Source organism: Macaca nemestrina, chromosome 20 (genome assembly GCF_043159975.1).
Source record: "Macaca nemestrina isolate mMacNem1 chromosome 20, mMacNem.hap1, whole genome shotgun sequence".
NCBI classification, from domain to species: domain Eukaryota; kingdom Metazoa; phylum Chordata; class Mammalia; order Primates; family Cercopithecidae; genus Macaca; species Macaca nemestrina.
In genome coordinates this window covers 1,008,372-1,026,309 of record NC_092144.1, presented here as the reverse complement: position 1 = coordinate 1,026,309, position 17,938 = coordinate 1,008,372, and the positions used below count along the sequence as shown (strand labels likewise).

General features: G+C 58.9%; 2 protein-coding genes across 3 annotated transcripts; both read right to left on the bottom strand.

Annotated features, from left to right (window-relative positions):
* Positions 1-4,532: 4,532 nt before the first annotated feature.
* LOC105486424 (complement factor D) lies at positions 4,533-7,971 on the bottom strand. The gene is made up of 5 exons (XM_071087520.1): positions 7,827-7,971; positions 6,820-6,976; positions 6,588-6,732; positions 5,881-6,138; positions 4,533-4,750 (listed from the first exon to the last, which is right to left on the bottom strand). The coding sequence occupies exons 1-5, from the start codon at positions 7,879-7,881 to the stop codon at positions 4,604-4,606; spliced, it is 762 nt and encodes a 253-aa protein (XP_070943621.1). The 5' UTR covers positions 7,882-7,971; the 3' UTR covers positions 4,533-4,603.
* Positions 7,972-11,197: 3,226 nt separating this feature from the next.
* On the bottom strand, positions 11,198-14,835 carry LOC105486435 (elastase, neutrophil expressed). 2 transcript variants are annotated; one of them, XM_011749301.3, is made up of 5 exons: positions 14,704-14,835; positions 14,055-14,211; positions 13,745-13,889; positions 11,639-11,869; positions 11,198-11,475 (listed from the first exon to the last, which is right to left on the bottom strand). In XM_011749301.3, exons 1-5 carry the CDS (start codon positions 14,768-14,770, stop codon positions 11,281-11,283), a joined length of 795 nt encoding a protein of 264 aa, XP_011747603.2. In that variant the 5' UTR covers positions 14,771-14,835; the 3' UTR covers positions 11,198-11,280. The 2 variants fall into 2 exon arrangements, with proteins under 2 accessions (XP_011747603.2, XP_011747609.2); XM_011749307.2 differs by having other exon boundaries at positions 13,745-13,886.
* Between the last annotated feature and the right edge of the window lie 3,103 nt (positions 14,836-17,938).

The following is a 17,938-nucleotide window of genomic DNA, read 5'->3' as shown; positions in this document are numbered from 1 at the left end:
GGGCGTGTGTTGGTCTCCATCTCCTCGAGTCACTCAGCATGTGCGGGGCACCTGGTAGATGCCAGGGGTGTCCAAAGTGAGTGACGGACAGAGCACAGTGGGCCCTGGCGGGTGGTTGGGGGCCCAGCTGCTACAGGGCGGCTTTTGTCTGGGTGCCTCTGCGGTGTTTCCATGTGGCTCTGCAGAGACCAGAGTGCAGGAGCACTGGCGAGGGGTGCGGGCCCGTGGCGGGTGGGTGGAGAGGAGACGGGAGTGCTGGCGAGGGGTGCGGGCCCGTGGCGGGTGGGTGGAGAGGAGACGGGAGCGCTGGCGAGGAGTGCGGGCCCGTGGCGGGTGGCTGGAGAGGAGACGGGAGCGCTGGCGAGGGGTGCGGGCCCGTGGCGGGTGGCTGGAGAGGAGACGGGAGCGCTGGCGAGGGGTGCCCACGGATTTTGGGGCGCAGGCTCGCGGGCAGCTTCAGGAGCCGGCAGATCAGAGTCGCCCAGCGCCTGACTCGTGAGTGATGACGCCTCTAAGTGACCTGGTTGAAGCCTGGACGCGTGGAGTGGGGACAGGCCGCCCGCTGGTCCTGTCAAGTTCCTGACCACGTGAGCGGGGTGGGCTTGCGTCAGTAGGTTTGGGGGGGTCTGTCCCTCAGACTGCTGTCACAAGCTGGCTGTCATGAGCTCCTGCCTCACGCAAGTATAGTGAGGTGGGCAGGGCATGGGGGTGCCAAGAGGAGACCTGTGGCCCCGAAGCTCTGCTGTCCCTGCCCCCAGCTTCCCGAGGTCCTCATCGCCACACGGTTCCCCCAGGGGTCCTCAGAATCTCCCTAAGAGCCAGGGACCTTGGGGACCCGAGTTACAGATGAGGAAACGGAGGCCATACGGCAGCACGGAAACTGGACCGCGTCTCAGCTCAGGACTGTGTGGTGCCCAGATATTCCCAGCCTGCGTCCTCCCTACCACTCCTGCTCCACTGCCTCTAAACCGTCTCCTCCTCCGGAACCCTCTGTAGCTCCTGCTGACCAAAAGATGCAAAGATGCCTAGACAGGCCGGACGCGGCAGCTCACGTCGCAGCATCGTGGGAGACCCAGGCGGGAGGATCACTTGAGCCCAGGAGTTCAAGACCAGCCTGGGCAACATGGCGAGACCTCATCTCTACAAAAGTCTTAAAAATTAGCCGGGTGGCTGGGTGCGGTGGCTCATGCCTGTAATCCCAGCATTTTGGGAGGTCGAGGCGGGCAGATCTCCTGGGGTCGGGATTTCGAGACCAGCCTCAACAACATGGAGAAACCCTGTCTCTACTAAAAATACAAAATTAGCCAGGCGTGGTGGCGGGCACCTGTAATCCCAGCTATTCGGGAGGCTGAGGCACGAGAATCACTTGAACCTGGGAGGCGGAGGGTGCAGTGAGCCGAGATTGCACCATTGCACTCCAGCCTGGGCAACAAGAGCGAAACTACATCTCAAAAAAAAAAAAAAATTAGCTGGGCGTGGTGGCACATGCCTGTGGTTCCAGCTACTCAGGAGGCTGAGGCAGGAGGATCACTTGAGCCCAGAAGGTTGAAGCTTCAGTGAGCTGTGATGGCATTACTGCACCCAAGCCTGGGGCGACAGAGTGAAACCGTGTCTCAAAAAAAAAAAAAAAGAAAGCATTCGTTGTTTATTTGAAATTCCTGTTTAACCGGGCGTTAGTGTTTGCCAAGTGTGCTCACCTCTACTGCCCTGCCCCAAAGTGAATCACCATGAACTGGTTCCCTGGCGTCATTTCACTCAGGATAGCTACTGAATGAATCTGACTGAGTTACCAACAGTTATGTTTCCAGGTCCCCCCCCGCCCCATTTAAATGTTGTAGGGCTTTAAAAATTATGTGCGGGCCAGGCAAGGTGCCTCACGCCTACAGTCCCAGAACTTTGGGAGGCCGAGGCGGGTGGATCACCTGAGGTCAGGAGATCGAGACCATCCTGGCCAATATGGTGAAACCCTATCTCCACAAAACTATAAAAATTAGCCGTGAGTGGTGGTGGGCACCTGTAATCCCAGCCACTCGAGAGGTTGAGGGAGAATATTTGAACCCGAGAAGCGGAGGTTGCAGTGAGCCAAGGTCCCGTCACTGCACTCCAGCCTGGGCAACAGTCAAAAGTTACACGTGAAGGCTGGGCCCTGGCTCCCACCTGTGATCCCAGCACTTTGGGAGGCCAAGGCAGGAGAACGGCTTGAGCTCAGTTTTAGACCAGGCTGGGCAACATAACAAGACCTCGTCTCTACATTAAATACAAAAATTAACTCGGCACAGTGGCTTTCACCTGCAGTCCCAGCTACTCAGGAGGCTGAGGTGGGAAGATTACTTGAGCCCAGGGGTTCCAGACCAACCTGGACAACAGTGAGGTCCTTGTGTCTACAAAAAAAAAAAAATTTTTAAATACACATGAGGCCGAGTACAGTGGCTCATGCCTGTCATCCCAGCACTTTGGGAGGCCAAGGCGGGCGGATAACCTGAAGTCAGGCATTCGAGACCAGTGTGGTCAGCGTGGTGAAACCCTGTCTCTACTACAAATAGAAAAATTACCCAGGCATGGTGGTGGGCCTTGTAATCCCAGCTTCTCGGAAGGCTGAGGCAGGAAAATTGCTTGAACCAGCAGGCAGAGGTTGCAGTGAGCTGAGATCGTGCCATTGCCCTCCAGCCTGGTGGACACAGCGAGACTCCATCTCAAAAAACAAAAACAAACCCGTGAAATTCACAGTGAGCTACAACTTCGTGGTGGTCACCAGATGGCTGAATGGACCCCATTCCATGCAGTGCAGTATTTATCAAATTCCCAAGAGCAGAGCTGGGGCTTCGACGTGTCTAACCGTGCCTGGCCCAGGGCTGTGCACACAGTAAGTGCTCAATACATGCTTGCATGTCAGCGTGATTCCTGGGTGAGTGCTCCATAGCCCCGAAAAACACCCAAGCACGATTTTCAATTCCATCCCTCCTCGTCCTCCCAGTGGCCCCCACCTCTCAGACCATCAGTTTCTCTTTCTCTTTTTTTTTTTTTTTTGAGACGGAATCTCTGTCGCCCAGGCTGGAGTGCGGTGGCGCAATCTTTGCTCACTGCAAGCTCCACCTGCTGGTTCAAGCGATTCTCCTGCCTCAGCCTCCCCAGTAGCTGGGACTACAGGCGCCGCCACCGCACCCGGCTAATTTTTTGTATTTTTAGTAGAGACCGGGTTTCATCATGTTAGCCAGGATGGTCTCGATCTCCTGACCTCGTGATCCACCCACCTCAGCCTCCCAAAGTGCTGGGATTACAGGCGTGAGCCACCCCGTCCAGCCCATCAGTCTCTTTTTCTACGATAGCACCTGGCTGGCCCCTCCTCCAGGGGGGAGAAAGGGCTCAGGGCCTCAGGTGTCCTCCCTGGCCTTGCCAAGAAGGGTAACCTGAGGTCCGGGGCCCCCAGCAAGCGCCGCTGCGCGTCTTCCTGCTGTGGGTCTGGCCGCACCCAGGGTGGTTTGTGAAGGCAGGCCCCACGGCTCTGGGTTCAAGTCCAGGCTGTGTCCTGGAGCTTCTGTATGACGTCAGGAGAGTCTCATAGCCCCTGTGAGCCTCCGTTTTCCCTTCTGGGACATGGGTCAAAGGAACACGGCCTCGCGGCGTTTCTGTGCACCTGAGTCTCAGCCCACAGCCTTGCACGCAGTGGACGCTCACGTTCCCCTTAGTAAGCAAAGGGAAGCGACACGAGCCAGACGAGGAGGGGACACCCCTGCCTGGCGGGCCTTCCCCTCTGTGTGTGTGTGTGTTTGAGGGTGGGGGTGACCCTTCTCCGACTTGCAGGGGGGAGCAAGGGCGCCGCCGTGTGGCCGCGGCAGCCCCGCGGAGGTGCTGGGACTCCAAACTTCTGCGCTGTATTTTCAGTTCTTGGGCTTTTTATCTGCAGCTTCCTGCCTTCCTCTCTTTTTAATGTTTCTGTTTTTGTTTTTGTTTTGAGACAGAGTCTCGCGCCGTCACCCAGGTTGTAGTGCAATGGCGCGATCTCAGCTCACTGCAACCTCTACCTCCCGGGTTCAAGTGATTCTCCTGCCTCAGCCTCCTGAGTAGCTGGGATTACAGGTGCCCACCGCCAGCCTGGCTTTTTTTTTTTTTTTTTTTTTTTTTAAGTAGAGACGGGGTTTCACCATGTTGGCCAGGCTGGTCTCAAACTCCTGACCTCAAATGATCCACCCGCCTCAGCCTCCCAAAGTGCTAGGATTACAGGCATGAGCCACCACGTCTTTTTTTTTTTTTTTTTTTTTTTAGAGAGAGAGACAAGATTTCACTGTTTCCCAGGTCACAGCTCACTGCAGCCTCGACTTCCCGGGCTCAAGTCATCCTCAGCCTCCTGAGTAGCTGCAACCACAAGTGCCCACCTCCATGCCCCCCAACTGCCCAGCTAATTTTTTATTTTTTTGTAGAGATGGAGTCGCGCTATGTGGCCCAGGCTTATCTCGAACTCCTGAGATCCAGTGATCCTCCCACCTCGGTCTACCCCTCTGCATATAGTAGGTGCTCAATAAAGACCAACCAGATGCAGGAGTGGATGACTTTATTGCTCACGACTTTATTGCTCCGGTGACCCCGATCTTCAGGCCCCAGCGTCCTAGGCCAGGACGCTGTCGATCCAGGCCGCATAGCTCGCCACGCGCGTGTAGATCCCGGGCTTCTTGCGGTTGCCGCAAACTCGCGAGCCCGAGGTGACCACGCCCTCGAGCACGCCCCCGCACACCAGCGGGCCCCCGGAGTCGCCCTGTGGGCACAGGACGGGGCCGTGAGGGACGGCCCGCGTCCACCCCGGCCCCACACGCCCGACCCCCTCACCTGGCTGCAGTTCCCGCCCCACAATTCTCGCTCCTCCCTCCCGCCTTAATTTGGTCTTCACTGGTCAATATCCCCTGCCACGCCCATCGCATAGGCCGCACCTACAAGCCACGCCCCTCTATGCCCGCCCCCAGCTCCTGGCCACACCCCCTCTGGCCTCAATCTCACCACGTGTTCCCCCTACCCCACCCCACTCCAGGCCCTTTCCAGGATGGGGTCCCACACCTCATCCCTGCTCTTCCAGGCTTCGACTTACCGCAGATCCCACTTCTGCCCTAACCCGTCTCAGTGGCCACCTGCTCTGCTCAATCCCCACTCACCTCAGGCACGCCCCTTCCTTAGAGCCCCACCCAATCTTGGCCCTGGCTACCACGCAACCCTCGACTTGTCCTAGGCCTCGGCCCTGCTCAGGACCCCTTCTCTTCCCCGCCGCAGCAGGGATTCCACTCTGCACCAGCCCAGCCCCTTCAGAGGTTCCCGCCCCGTCCACCTGCCCCGCCCCGTCCACCTGCCCCGCCCCATCCACCTGCCCCGCCCCTTCCTCCAGGCCCCGCCCCTCATGCCCCACCCCGCTTCCTGGCCTCGCCCCCTTGTAGTCCCTCTGTTACTGGACTCCGCCCCCTCCTCGAGGCCCGCCCCCTATCCCAACCCTAACCCACAAGTCCTTCCACATCCCACCCGTTCCTGCCCATTTTGCCCGCCCTGACCTTTCTTCAGCCCCACCCTCTCCACAGGCCCTGCACCTTCTCCAGGCCCCGCCCCCACAGCCCCGCCTCATCCCACAGGCCCCGCCCCTCGTCCAGGCCCCGCCCACAGGCCGCCCTCATGCCCCGCCGCCATGACCCCACCTCATCCCACAGGCCCCGCCCCATCCAGGCCCCGCCCATATACCGCCCTCATGCCCCGCCCCTTCGGGTCCCGCCCCTCCACGCGCCCCGCCCCTTGCCTGGGCCCCGTTCCTACTTGCCCCCCCGCTTCCCTTCCCCTCTTCGGGACCTGCCCCCGTCCTGCGGGCCCCGCGTTTCCTCCCAGGCCCTCCCGTTCCTCCTGAAGGCTCACTTTGCAGCTGTCCCGGCGGTTGCTCTCCGCGCACATCATACGCTGGGTGATGGCGCCGTCGTGGTGCGTGCGCCGGTTGCAGGTGGCGCGGTCCAGCACTGGCAAGAGCACGTGCTGCAGGCGGTCCGGGCGGCGGCCCGCGTGGCTGACTATGCCCCAGCCGGCCACGTCGCAGAGAGTGCCCGGCTCCACGTCGCGATCCACGCGCTGCCAGGGCAGGGGGCGCACAGCAGGGCCCAGCGTGGCCTTCTCGGACAGCTAGGGATGGAGGCGGACGTCAAGGTTGGGGTGCGGGGGTGCGAGGCCGGGGAGGATGCCGCGAGGCTCGGGGAGACGGGAAGGGGGAGGTGGGCATCAGGGCAGGGGGAGAGGTGGGCATCAGGGCAGGGACGGGGGTCTCTGCAGCAGGAGAGATCTAGGCTAGACCCTGGGTGGGGGTGCAGGTGGGGGTGGGGTGGGTGCGAGCGTCCCCAGTGCAGCCGCAGAGGTCGAGGCTGGACCTGGGGTGGGGATGCAGGGGATGGGGGGGCTCCCAGTGCAGCCGCAGAGGTCGAGGCTGGACCCGGGGTGAGGGTGCGGGGGTTGTGGGGCGGGGTCCGCATGCAGCAGGAGAGGTCGAGGCTGGACCCTGGACCCGGGGCGGGGTGGAGTGAGGGTGGGCCGGGGGTCCCAGCGCCTCAGCAGGGACTGCGCTACACCGGGCCGACCTGCAGCAGGAGGAGGTCGTGGTCGATGGTGTCGGGCCGGCTGTCCGGGTGCGGCACTGCGCGGAGCACGTCGTACAGGCGCTTGGAGGGCTCCGGCTGCGACAGGGAGTGCGCGCCCAGGAGAACCTGCACCTTCCCGTCGGCCCTGGGGACCGGGCGGAGTCCGCGGTCGGTGCCAGCCGAGTCCCCCCACCCCACCCGGGCTCTTCCCCCGCGCGGCGCGGGCACTCACGCGTCCTCCAGGCAGTGCGCCGCGCTCAGCACCCACTGCTCGGCCACCAGGACGCCGCCGCACAGGTGCTCGCCGTTCACCTGCACCGACGCCATGTAGGGCCGCGCGTGGGCCTCGGCCTCTCTGCCGCCCAGGATCCGACCGCGGGGCTGCGCCGCTGTGGGTGGGCGGGCATGTGAGGGCCGCGGGGTGGACTCCACCCCCGGGCGAGGCCGCCTGGCGGGATCCCAGCTTTCACCCCCGCAGGCCGCTCCCCCGAAGAATCCCATCTCAGGTCGCTGTTTCCAGCACTTTGGGAAGCCGAAGGGGCAGTGGGGGCGGTGGGGGGGGGGGGCAGATCACGAGGTCAGGAGTTCGAGACCAGCCTGGCCAATACGGTGAAACGCCCGTCACTACTATAAAAAGAAATACAAAAAATTAGCCGGTGTGGCCTATAATCCCAGTTACTCGGGAAACTGAGGCAGGAGAATCGCTTGAACCCGGGAGTCGGAGGTTGCAGTGAGCCGAGATCACACCACTGCACTCCAGCCCGGGCGACGGAGCCAGACTCCCTCTCAAAAAAAAAAAAAAAGAAAGAAAAGAAAGAATTCCATCTCCGTCTTGGGGCCCCTTGGTGTTGCAAACTCAGATATGCGTAGGCCAGAATGCCCCCGAGGGCGGAACCCACAGTGGGCCGGGGATGGGGGGCAGATCCCAGCTCCCCGCCCTGGGCACAATGCCTTCCAGTTGGACATAAGAGAAATAGGGCTGAGCTAACCAGTGCCTAGGCAGAACCATTTTCCACACAGACATCAGACTCTGTCTGCAAGAAAAGCTGATTCCAGAAAGTGCCAATTTCCAAAAGAATCTTCTAGAATTTCTCAGCGTTCAGAGCCTTCCATTGGTGAGAAGAGACACCCCCTTCCTGCCCACCTGGAGGGGCTGGAGGACCGTCTGTGTGACCAAGGGGAGCACCTGGCCCACGCCCCTACACACCCCGCCCCTCACCCCAGGCCCAGGCCCCTCACCGCAGGCGGCCACTCCCAGGAGGACCAGAACTGCCAGGCGCTCCCAGCTGTGCATGGTGAAGCCGCTGTGGCTGAGACACTGACCCAGGCGGGACCCTGGGGCTGCTTTTATAAGGGTGGAGGGGGCGGGAGGCTCCCAGGGGCCCTGTCCACGGGGTGGGCAGCGGCCCAGCTGGGGAAAGGGGAACCTGCCCGCCCAGCCTCCGCCCTCCCAGTGACTGGGTTACCTCCTGCCAGACTCACACCAGAGTCCACAAGTCGCTGGGAGACCCTCCGGCCTCTGTAAGCCTGACGGCCTGCTGGCCCTGGGTGGAGGGCAGTCCCTCAGATGGGTGGGAGGCAGAGAGGGGGACTGCACCCACCCCAGCCCCGTGGCCCCAACTTCACCAGACACAGAGTCTCCGAGCCTTGTTTCACAATCCTAGTTGGAGGCCTCAGCATGTAAACAACCCACTTCCTTGTCCTGCTACCCCCCGCTTCTTCTCTTCCTCCTCCAAATTAGAGAGAAGGCCTGATGGGGATAGAAAGGTCACTTGACACCCTTGTTTCTGTCTCTGTGACCTCTGGGGCTTGACGTCCTGACAAATAGAATGTTGGAAAGGCCAAGGCAGAGGCAGCTGGGAAGACTGGCTACAAAGGACAGGAAAACCAAAACAAACTGGGTGGAGCCTGAATCATGAAAGTTATATGGAAAGTTCAGGGAGGCCACCTTCAGGTGTGGCTTGATCCAGGTGCCTGAAGAATATCCAGTGTCTGCCTCTGGCTTCTCCTTTCTTCTCTGATGGCGTCTCTCCTAACCAGGCTCCCCTGGTGTGCTTCCGGGGACCCCATACTCAACCCAGTGGCTCAATGGGCCCCTCCTAAAATTCTTCATCACTCCAGCCAAGTCTCAAGGTTGCCTTGGGTTGGCGGAGCCTGGATCACACGCCCCCTCCCAAACTGCTCACTGAGGGCAGGTTCTGATGAACACAGTCAGGGCTGGCCGGGCACAGTGGCTCCCACCTACCATCCTAGCACGTTGGGAAACAAGATAGGAGGATCTCTTGAGCCCAGGAATTCGAGGCCAGCTTGGGGAACATGGTGAGACCCCCTCTCTACAAAAAAAATTAAAATAAAATACTTTTCAGAATCTGGGCCATGGGGCCTTCTGTGAGGTGGGGATTTGTGTGTGTTGTTTTTATTTTATTACAGACAGGGTCCTGCTCTTTGTCCAGGCTCGAGTGCAGTGGTGCGATCATAGCTCCCTGCAGCCTCCTCGACCTCCCGGGCTCAACTGATCCTCCTACCTCAGCCTCCGGAAGGGCTGGGACTGCAGGCCTGCTCATGGTGTAGCTCCATTTTTCACATCTACCCCCAGGGGCCAGTGGGATTCACGTTGCGTGAATCCATGGTGCGGGGACCGAAGGATGGGGGTACCTTGTGGGGAGGACCTCGGACATCGTCTCCAGGGGGAGCAGCACATGGGATTCACCCAGCTTTTCTCTTCACCGTGGATCATTTCTTTCTTTTCTTTCTTTTTTTTTTTTTTAAAGGAGTCTTGCTCTGTCACCCAAGATGGAGTGCAGTGGCGTGATGTCTGCTCACTGTAACATCCACCTCCCAGGTTCACACCATTCTCCTATCTCAGCCTCCCAAGTAGCTGGGACTACAGGCATCCGCCACCACGCCCAGCTAATTTTGTGTATTTTTAGTAGAGACGGGGTTTCATCATGTTGGCCAGGATGGTCTCGATCTCCTGACCTCATGATCCGTCCGCCTCGGCCTCCCAAATTGCTGGGATTACAGGCCACTGCGCCCGGCCTCACTTCTTTCTTTTCCCTTTCTTTCTTTTCTTTTTTTCCTTTCTTCCTTTCCTTTCCTTTCCTTTCCCTTCTTTCTTCCTTCTTTCCTTCTTTTCTTTCTTTCTCTTTCTTTCTTCTTCTTCTTTTTTTTTTGAGACAGGGTCTTGCTCTGTCACCCAGGCTGGAGTGCAGGAGCGCGATCTCAGCTCACTGCAACCTCCATCTCCTGGGTTCACGCCCTTCTCCTGCCTCAGTCTCCTGAGTAGCTGGGATTACAGGCATGTGCAACCACACTCGGCTAGATTTTGTGTTTTTAGTAGAGATGGGGTTTCGCCATGTTGGCCAGGCTGGTTTCGAACTTCTGACCTCCAGTGATCCACCCGCCTCAGCCTCCCAAAGTGCTGGGACTACAGGTATGAGCCACTGTGCCTGGCCCCCTGTGGATTATTTCATATGCACAGAGAATAGAAAATAATGTAACAAGGCCAGGCGCGGTGGCTCACGCCTGTGATCCCAGCACTTTGGGAGGCCGAGGTGGGAAGATGGCTTGGGCCCAGGAGTTCAAGACCAGTCTGGGCAACATAGCAAGACCCTGTCTCAAAAATAAAACAGAAAAAAATAGAATGGGCCATGCGTGGTGGCTCATGCCTGTAATCCCAGCACTTTGTGAGGCCGAGGTGGGTGGATCGCCTGAGGTCAGGAGTTCGAGACCAGCCTGACCAATATGGTAAAACACGGTCTCTACTAAAAATGCAAAAATTAGCCGGGCGTGGTGGCGGGCACCTGTCATCCCAGCTATTCGGGAGGCTGAGGCAGGAGAATCTCTTGAGCCTGGGAGGTGGAGGTTGCAGTGAGCCGAGATTGCCCCACTGCACTCCAGCCTGGCAACAGAGTGAGACTCTATCTAAAAAAAAAAGAAAGAAAGAAAAAAAAAAATAGAACGTGGGGAAGTCACTTCTTGCTCCATTGCCCTGGCTCTGCTGCCCCCTGGTGGTGGCTTACTCCAGCGATGCCCAAGACGCTCTGGAACATTTCAGTTGGATGATGATGATGATTATTATTATTATTACTATTATTATTACTATTATTATGTTATGTTATTTATTTATTTTTGAGACGGAGTTTCGCTCTTGTTGCCCAGGCTGGAGTGCAATGGAGCGATCTCGGCTCACTGCAACCTCCGCCTCCCGGAATTCAGGCGATTCTCCTGCCTCAGCCTCCCGAGTAGCTGGGATTACAGGCATGCGCTGCCACGCCCAGCTCATTTTGTATTTTTAGTAGAAACGGGGTTTCTCCATGTTGGTCAGGCTGGTCACGAACTTTAGACCTCAGATGATTTGCCCGTCTCGGCCTCCCAAAGTGCTGGGATTACCGGCGTGAGCCACTGTTCCAGGCTTGGGCCATTCTATTTTATTTTATTAATAAAGAGGGGGTCTTGCTATGTTGCCCAGGCTGATCTTGAACTCCTGAGCTCAAGGGATCCACCGGCCTCAACCTCTCAAAGTGCTGGGATTACAGGTGTGAGCCACCACGCCCGACCTACTGACCATTTTCAACACCCAGTCACACAGCCAATGAATATCAAACACATTCTACAAAACGGAGGGATGTTTATTGTACCAGATGCTGGAGAACGCGGCTGTGGGCAGCTGAGGTGACCCAGGGGGTCCTTCTCAGTGGGTCCTGCTGGCCGGGTCCAGGGAACACGGGTGGTCCTCGGAGCGTTGGATGATGGAGTTGATCCAGTTTACAAACAGTGCCACCGGGGCAAAGGCATCGGGGTAGAGCCCCGAGGCACAGCCTCCCCGGACGAACGAGGCAATTCCGTGGATTAGCCCGTTGCAGACCAAGGGGCTGCCAGAGTCCCCCTGTGGAGGCAGACAAGGTGGGGAAGCTGGACTGGGAGGCCCCGCCCACCTGCCCGCCACCTGTCAGGGTTGGGAAGTCCCTCCTAGGGTCTAGCCACAGTGCCTGTTGCTGCAATCCGGGCTGGGAGCAGGTGGGGAGCAGAGGGACCCCCGGGGCACGTACAAAGCAGACGCCGGCCCGCCGACGCCTCACGAGAGTGCAGACGTTGCCACGGCGGCAGAGGGACGTCACCACCGTCACGTTGAGCTCCTGCAGGACACTGGCGATCCCACGGTTCCCGCCCAGATGGCCCCAGCCCATGGCCAGGCACTGCACCCCGTTACCCACGCGGCGGCCCTGGGCCGGCAGCTGGGCCACCCGCACATTGTTGTTGATGGTGGCCGACCCATTGAGCTGTGGTGGGGGTGACAGATCGTCAGTGCGTCACGCGGGGCAGTGGTGATGACCCTCCCCTCTGCGGGCCTCAGTTTCCCCATCTCAGGTTCCACTGTGGTTCTGGGATCCTGCAGAGCAGGACACCCACCCTGCAATCTGCTCCCCAAGGCGAGCCTCAGTTTCCCCATCTGTGCAGGGGAGCCATCACCAAGGCTCAGGGCGTTGGAGGTTGTCCCTGGATGTGGCAGGAAGCAGTAGGTGCTCAATTAACAGAAAAACTACAGCCGGGCGCGGTGGCTCACGCCTGTAAGCCCAGCACTTTGAGAGGGCGAGGCAGGAGGATCAGTTGAGGCCAGTAGTTCAAGACCAGCCTGGGCAAGCTGGCAAAGCCCCATGTCTACAACAATAAAAAAAAATGCCAGGTGCGGTGGCTCACGCCTGTAATCCCAGCACTTTGGGAGGCCAAGGCGGGTGGATCACAAGGTCAGGAGATCGAGACCATCCTGGCTAACACGGTGAAACCCCGTCTCTACTAAAAATACCAACAATTAGCCAGGCTTGATGGCAGGCACCTGTAATCCCAGCTACTCCGGAGGCTGAGGCAGGATAATTGCTTGAACCTGGGAGGCGGAGATTGCAGTGACCCAGATTGAGCCACTGCACTCCAGCCTGGGCAACAGAGCAAGACTGTGTCTCAAAAAATTAAAATAAAAAATTAACCAGATGTTGCCAGGCGTGGTTGCTCACACCGGTAGTCCCAGCACATTGGGAGGCCGAGGTCAGGAGATCAAGACCAGACTGGCCAACATGGTGAAACCCTGTCTCTACTAAAAATACCAAAAATTAGCCCGGCGTGGTGGTGCACGCCTGTAATCTCAGCTACCTGGGAGGCTGAGGCAGGAGAATCGCTTGAACCCAGGAGGTGGAAGCTGCAGTGAGCTAAGATTGTACTGCTGCACTCCAGCCTGGGCAACAGAGCGAGACTCCATCCCCCCCCCCCAAAAAAATGTGTGTATATATATATGTGTGTATCAGCCAGCCGTGGTGGACGTGGTGGACATGTTGGTGGCACCTGTGGTTCCAGCTACCCCCAAGGCCAAGGTGAGAAGATGGCTTGAGCCCAGGAGGTGGAGGCTGTAGTGAGTCTCGATCATGTCACTGAACTGGGTGACAATTATGAGAAAATTGAGTGACATGTCATGAAACTCTCCTCACCCTTCCCAGGGAGTAACTTTTTTTTTTTTTTCCTGAGACCCAGCCTGGAGTGCAATGGCACGATCTCAGCTCACTGCAACCTCCGCCTTCCGAGTTCAAGCCATTCTCCTGCCTCAGCCTCCCGAGCAGCTGGGATTACAGGCGCCTGCCACCATGCCCAGCTACATTTTTTTGTATTTTGGTAGAGACAGGGTTTCACCATGTTGGTCAGGCTGGTCTTGAACACCTGACCTTGTGATCCACCCGCCTCGGCCTCCCAAAGTGCTGGGATGACAGGCGTGAGCCACCGCGCCGGGTCCCCAGGGATTGAATCAGAACTGTAAGCCGGATACACGGGCCCCATTTCCCAAAGACAGAGGCGGCCCCTGCCCTCGGCCACAGGGCTGGTGAAGGGAGAGACACAAAGAATCACCGAAAGTTTGTTGATTGACAGCAAATCCGGGCTTGCCTGCACAATCTCATTTCATCCCTCAACAGCCCATAGCGGGTATTTTCCCGTTTCCCGGAGGTGAAGACTGAGGCACAGAGAGGGGCTCGCCCAGCCCACGGTTCCACCCCAGGTCCCCACAAGCGGCCCCGACGCGCCCCAGCGTCGCCACCTCCACCCTCCCCAGGCCTCTGGCCTCTGCCCCTGCGCCCCCCGCCCCGGGTGTCCCTTCCCCCCGCGCCCCGCGGCACCTGGAGAACCACGATGTCGTTGAGCAAGTTGATGGGGTCGTAGCCGTTTTCGAAGACGCGCTGCACGGCGAACACCTGCCGGGTGCGCTCCCGCCGCTGCAGGTTATGGGCTCCCAGGACCACGCGCACGGAGCGGAAGTTTCTGCTGGGAGGAGAGGCGGTGGCGAGGGGCGCCCTGGGGGTCAGGGGGTCCCCACCCGAGAGGCCTGCGGGGGAAGGTGCCGGAGCCGCCCCGGGGCCCTGGCCTCCCCCGACCGTTCTCAGACCGGGACGCGGGTCCGAGCCGGGCGCACACCCTCATGGCACTCACACGTTCGCCACGCAGTGCGCGGCCGACATGACGAAGTTGGGCGCAATCAGGGTGGCGCCGCAGAAGTGCCCTCCACGCCGCTGCAGGGACGCCATGAAGGGCCACGCGTGGGGCTGCGCTCGCCGACCGCCCACAATCTCCGAGGCCAGCGCGGGGCCTGGGGACACACCGGGTGTGGGTGCTGAGTGCCTTCCCGGCCACGGGGCCCCTGGATACCCCACCAGGAACCCGCGGGACCCACCGGCAGGAACCCACGGGACCCACCGCCAGGAACCCACGGGATCCCCCACCAGGAGCCCACGGGATCAGGACCATTCACACCCCTGTTGTTCAGATGAGGGAAACTGAGGCACGGAGAGGCAAAGGGACCTCCCCACGGTGCCCCTCCAAGGCACAGCCAGACCTGGACTTGAACCCAGAGGGCGCCCTGCGAGCCCCCCCCCCCGCCTCGGTTTGCAAACCCCAACTCTGGGCTCCTGGTGGTGGTTTCACCACTCAGAACCTCAGTCTCTTCTCCTGGTCCCCTTGTCCCAGATGGCACCTCCCCAGTGAGGATGAGGGACCCACACTGGTGGGGCCCACCATGAAGAAGTGGGAACAGAACCCCAGGGACAGAGGGAGCAGCGGAAGGATGGACACAAGGACTCACCCTCCAGCAGCAAGGCCGGCAGGACACCGGCGAGGAAAAGGCAGGAGAGTCGGCAGCCAAGGGTCATGGTGAGGCTGGTCTCTGGGGTCTCTGCCCCTCCGTGCCCACCCGGCTTCTCTTATAGCCCTGTGCCAGGAGGCCGTTACATTGCCCCACGGCTGGCCGGCGCCCCCCACTTCCTCTCTCCTGGCACAGGGCGTTGATGAAAAGGGGGAGAAAGGGGGCAAGAGGCTGGGGTTGGCTCCGGTGGGGCCGCCAGACAAAATTCAGGATGCACAATCGCGTTTGAATGTCAAATAATGGACGTGGGTCTTTTATTTAGTTTTTTGGAGACAGAGTCTTGATTTGTCGCCCAGGCTGGAGTACGGTGGCACAATCTTGGCTCACTGCAACCTCTGCCTCCCAGGTTCAAGTGATTCTCCTGCCTCAGCCACCTGAGATTACAGGTGAAATCACCACACGCGGCTGATTTTTGTGTTTTTAGTACAGACCGGGTTTCTCTGTGTTGGCCGGGCTGGTCTCAGAGGTTTTTTTTTTTTTTTTTAATTTAAGTCTGTCCCAGTAAGTCTTTAATAAATTAAGACTTAAATACTTAAGTCTTAATTTAAGTATAAGGATATACTTACCCGAAATGCCCAGGTTTTACTGAGCATTGCTGTGTTTTTGCCAAACCTGCCAAACCTAGACCTGTGGGGCTTAATGCGGGTGGCCTCACCTGGCTCAGTTTACCCAGGGCCCTGTGATACCGGCCACATGCAGCTGTGTCGCCTGCCTCAGTTTACCCAGGGCCCTGTGATACCGGCCACATGCAGCTGTGTCGCCTGCCTCAGTTTACCCAGGGCCCTGTGATACCGGCCACATGCAGCTGTGTCGCCTGCCTCAGTTTACCCAGGGCCCTGTGATACTGGCCACATGCAGCTGTGTCGCCTGCCTCAGTTTACCCAGGGCCCTGTGATACCAGCCACATGCAGCTGTGTCGGGCACTCACGGTGCAACAGGCACCTCCCTGATCCTTCTCAGGGTTCCTGTTTGGGATGAGGAAACTGAGGCATGTCAAGGGCCTCCCCAGGAGCTGCAAGTTTAACCCAGGTCTCTGGGACCCACAGCTGGACGGAGATCTGGAGCTGGCTCACTCCAGCCTTGCTCCCTGAACCTCAGGGCTCACTCTCAGGGCCGGGCCTTCCATCCTGTCCTTGGCAGTCACCCACAACGGGGAACTCACTCTCACCCAGGCTCACGGTCAGTCCCTGGACAGCAGCTGAGGCTCTGACGGTCTCTCCCGCCCTTCTGCCTTGGTGAGCTTCCCCAAAGCCCTCCCCACCTGAGGCAGGGGACCGGCAGGCAGGGGTGCTGGAGAGAGAATTCCTGCCCAGGCCAGGAGGCTGGAATGAGGATGTTCACCCAAGCCTGAGGGCTTCTGCCTGGAGGAACTGGCAGGGGAGCTGGAGCCCCAGCCACGGGGATGGGATTCCCAGGACCCAGCCCCAGGCTCCGGGCCCCGTTCCTCTTCCCATCCCCCCCATGATGTTCCAGCTGCAACGGCAGGGCCAAGGCTGTTGCAAGAACCAACGTCCTCCTGGCTCCGGGACAAGGGGAGGGGAAGGGAACCAACGGGCCTGACTCCAGGAACAGGCGGGGCGAGGGCACCCGGGGACACACAGAGCCTGGGCCGGGCTGGAGTCCTGACGTGACCACAGACAAGTGGACTCCCATAGCTCTCAGGTTAGAGGGACAATGGCCCTGCCCTCCCAGAGCCTGGCACACAGCAGGCACTCCATCCACGTCTGTCCTGTCCTCAGCGTAATCAGACACACACTACCCTGCCTCCTCCCCTCCCCTTTTGGCAGGATTCCCACCTTGCTGCCTTAACATCACCGTGGTGCACTTAGTAATCACCTGCTGTATACACAGCCCTGTTTCAAGTCGGGGATGGGGGCGGCCATATCTTGGGGGGGGGGGGCTTGGCCTCCAGCAGGGAGATCAGACTTGGCGTCAGCTGCATTTATTGAGCACCAGCTGTATACCACATTCGCATGTGCAGTTATTGTTAAGTGTGCCGACGCTGGGTTCATATCCTGGTTCTGGTGTGGCCTTTTGGCCACTGTGTAGCTTCAGGCCCCTGAAATAAACTCCACGACTCAGTTTCCTCCTCTGTAAAATTATAATCATAGGATCCATCACATAAACCTATCGGGTGAAATAAATTAACGTTCGTAAAGTTCTTAGCTAAGAAAGTGTTGTCTGGCCGGGCGCGGTGGCTCATGCCTGTAATCCCAGCAGTTTGGGAGGCTGAGGCGGGTGGATCACCTGAGGTCGGGAGTTCGAGACCAGCCTGACCAACATGGAGAAACCCCGTCTCTACTGAAAATACAAAATTAGCCAGGCCTGATGGCGCATGCCTGTAATCCCAGCGACTCGGGAGACTGAGGCAGGAGAATCACTTGAACCCGGGAGTCGGAGGTTGCAGTGAGCCGAGATCGCACCACTGCACTCCAACCTGGGCGACAAGAGCGAAACTCCGTCTCAAAAAAAGAAAAAAGAAAAAAGAAAATGTTGCCTTTGAGAGCTTGTTAACCATTAACTGTGGCAGGGAAGGTAGGGTTGTTATGGTCACAGCGGGTATAGACTCCAAGGGGGACGTGGGGTCTTCCGGGAGGCCAGGAGCGTGCTAAGATTATAGCAACCTGGAGGTGTTCATATGTAAAGAGTCACTGAGAGCCGGGCGCGGTGGCTCAAGCCTGTAATCCCAGCACTTTGGGAGGCTGAGACGGGCGGATCACAAGGTCAGGAGATCGAGACCATCCTGGCTAACACGGTGAAACCCCGTCTCTACTAAAAAATACAAAAAGCTAGCCGGGCGAGGTGGCGGGCGCCTGTAGTCCCAGCTACTCGGGAGGCTGAGGCAGGAGAATGGCGTGAACCCGGGAGGCGGAGCTTGCAGTGAGCTGAGATCCGGCCACTGCACTCCAGCCCGGGTGACAGAGCGAGACTCCGTCTCAAAAAAAAAAAAAAAAAAAAAAAAAGAGTCACTGAGGACCCACTTGGGCAACACAGCCAGACTCCGTCTCTACAAAAAAATAAGAAAATAGCTGGGTGTGGTGGCACCTGTGGTCCCAGCTACTTGGGAGGCTAAGGTGGGAGGATCACTCGAGCCCAGGTGGTTGAGGCTGCAGTGAGCCAAGACTGCACCACTGCACTCCAGCCTAGGTGACAGAGTGAGACCCTGTCTCAAAAA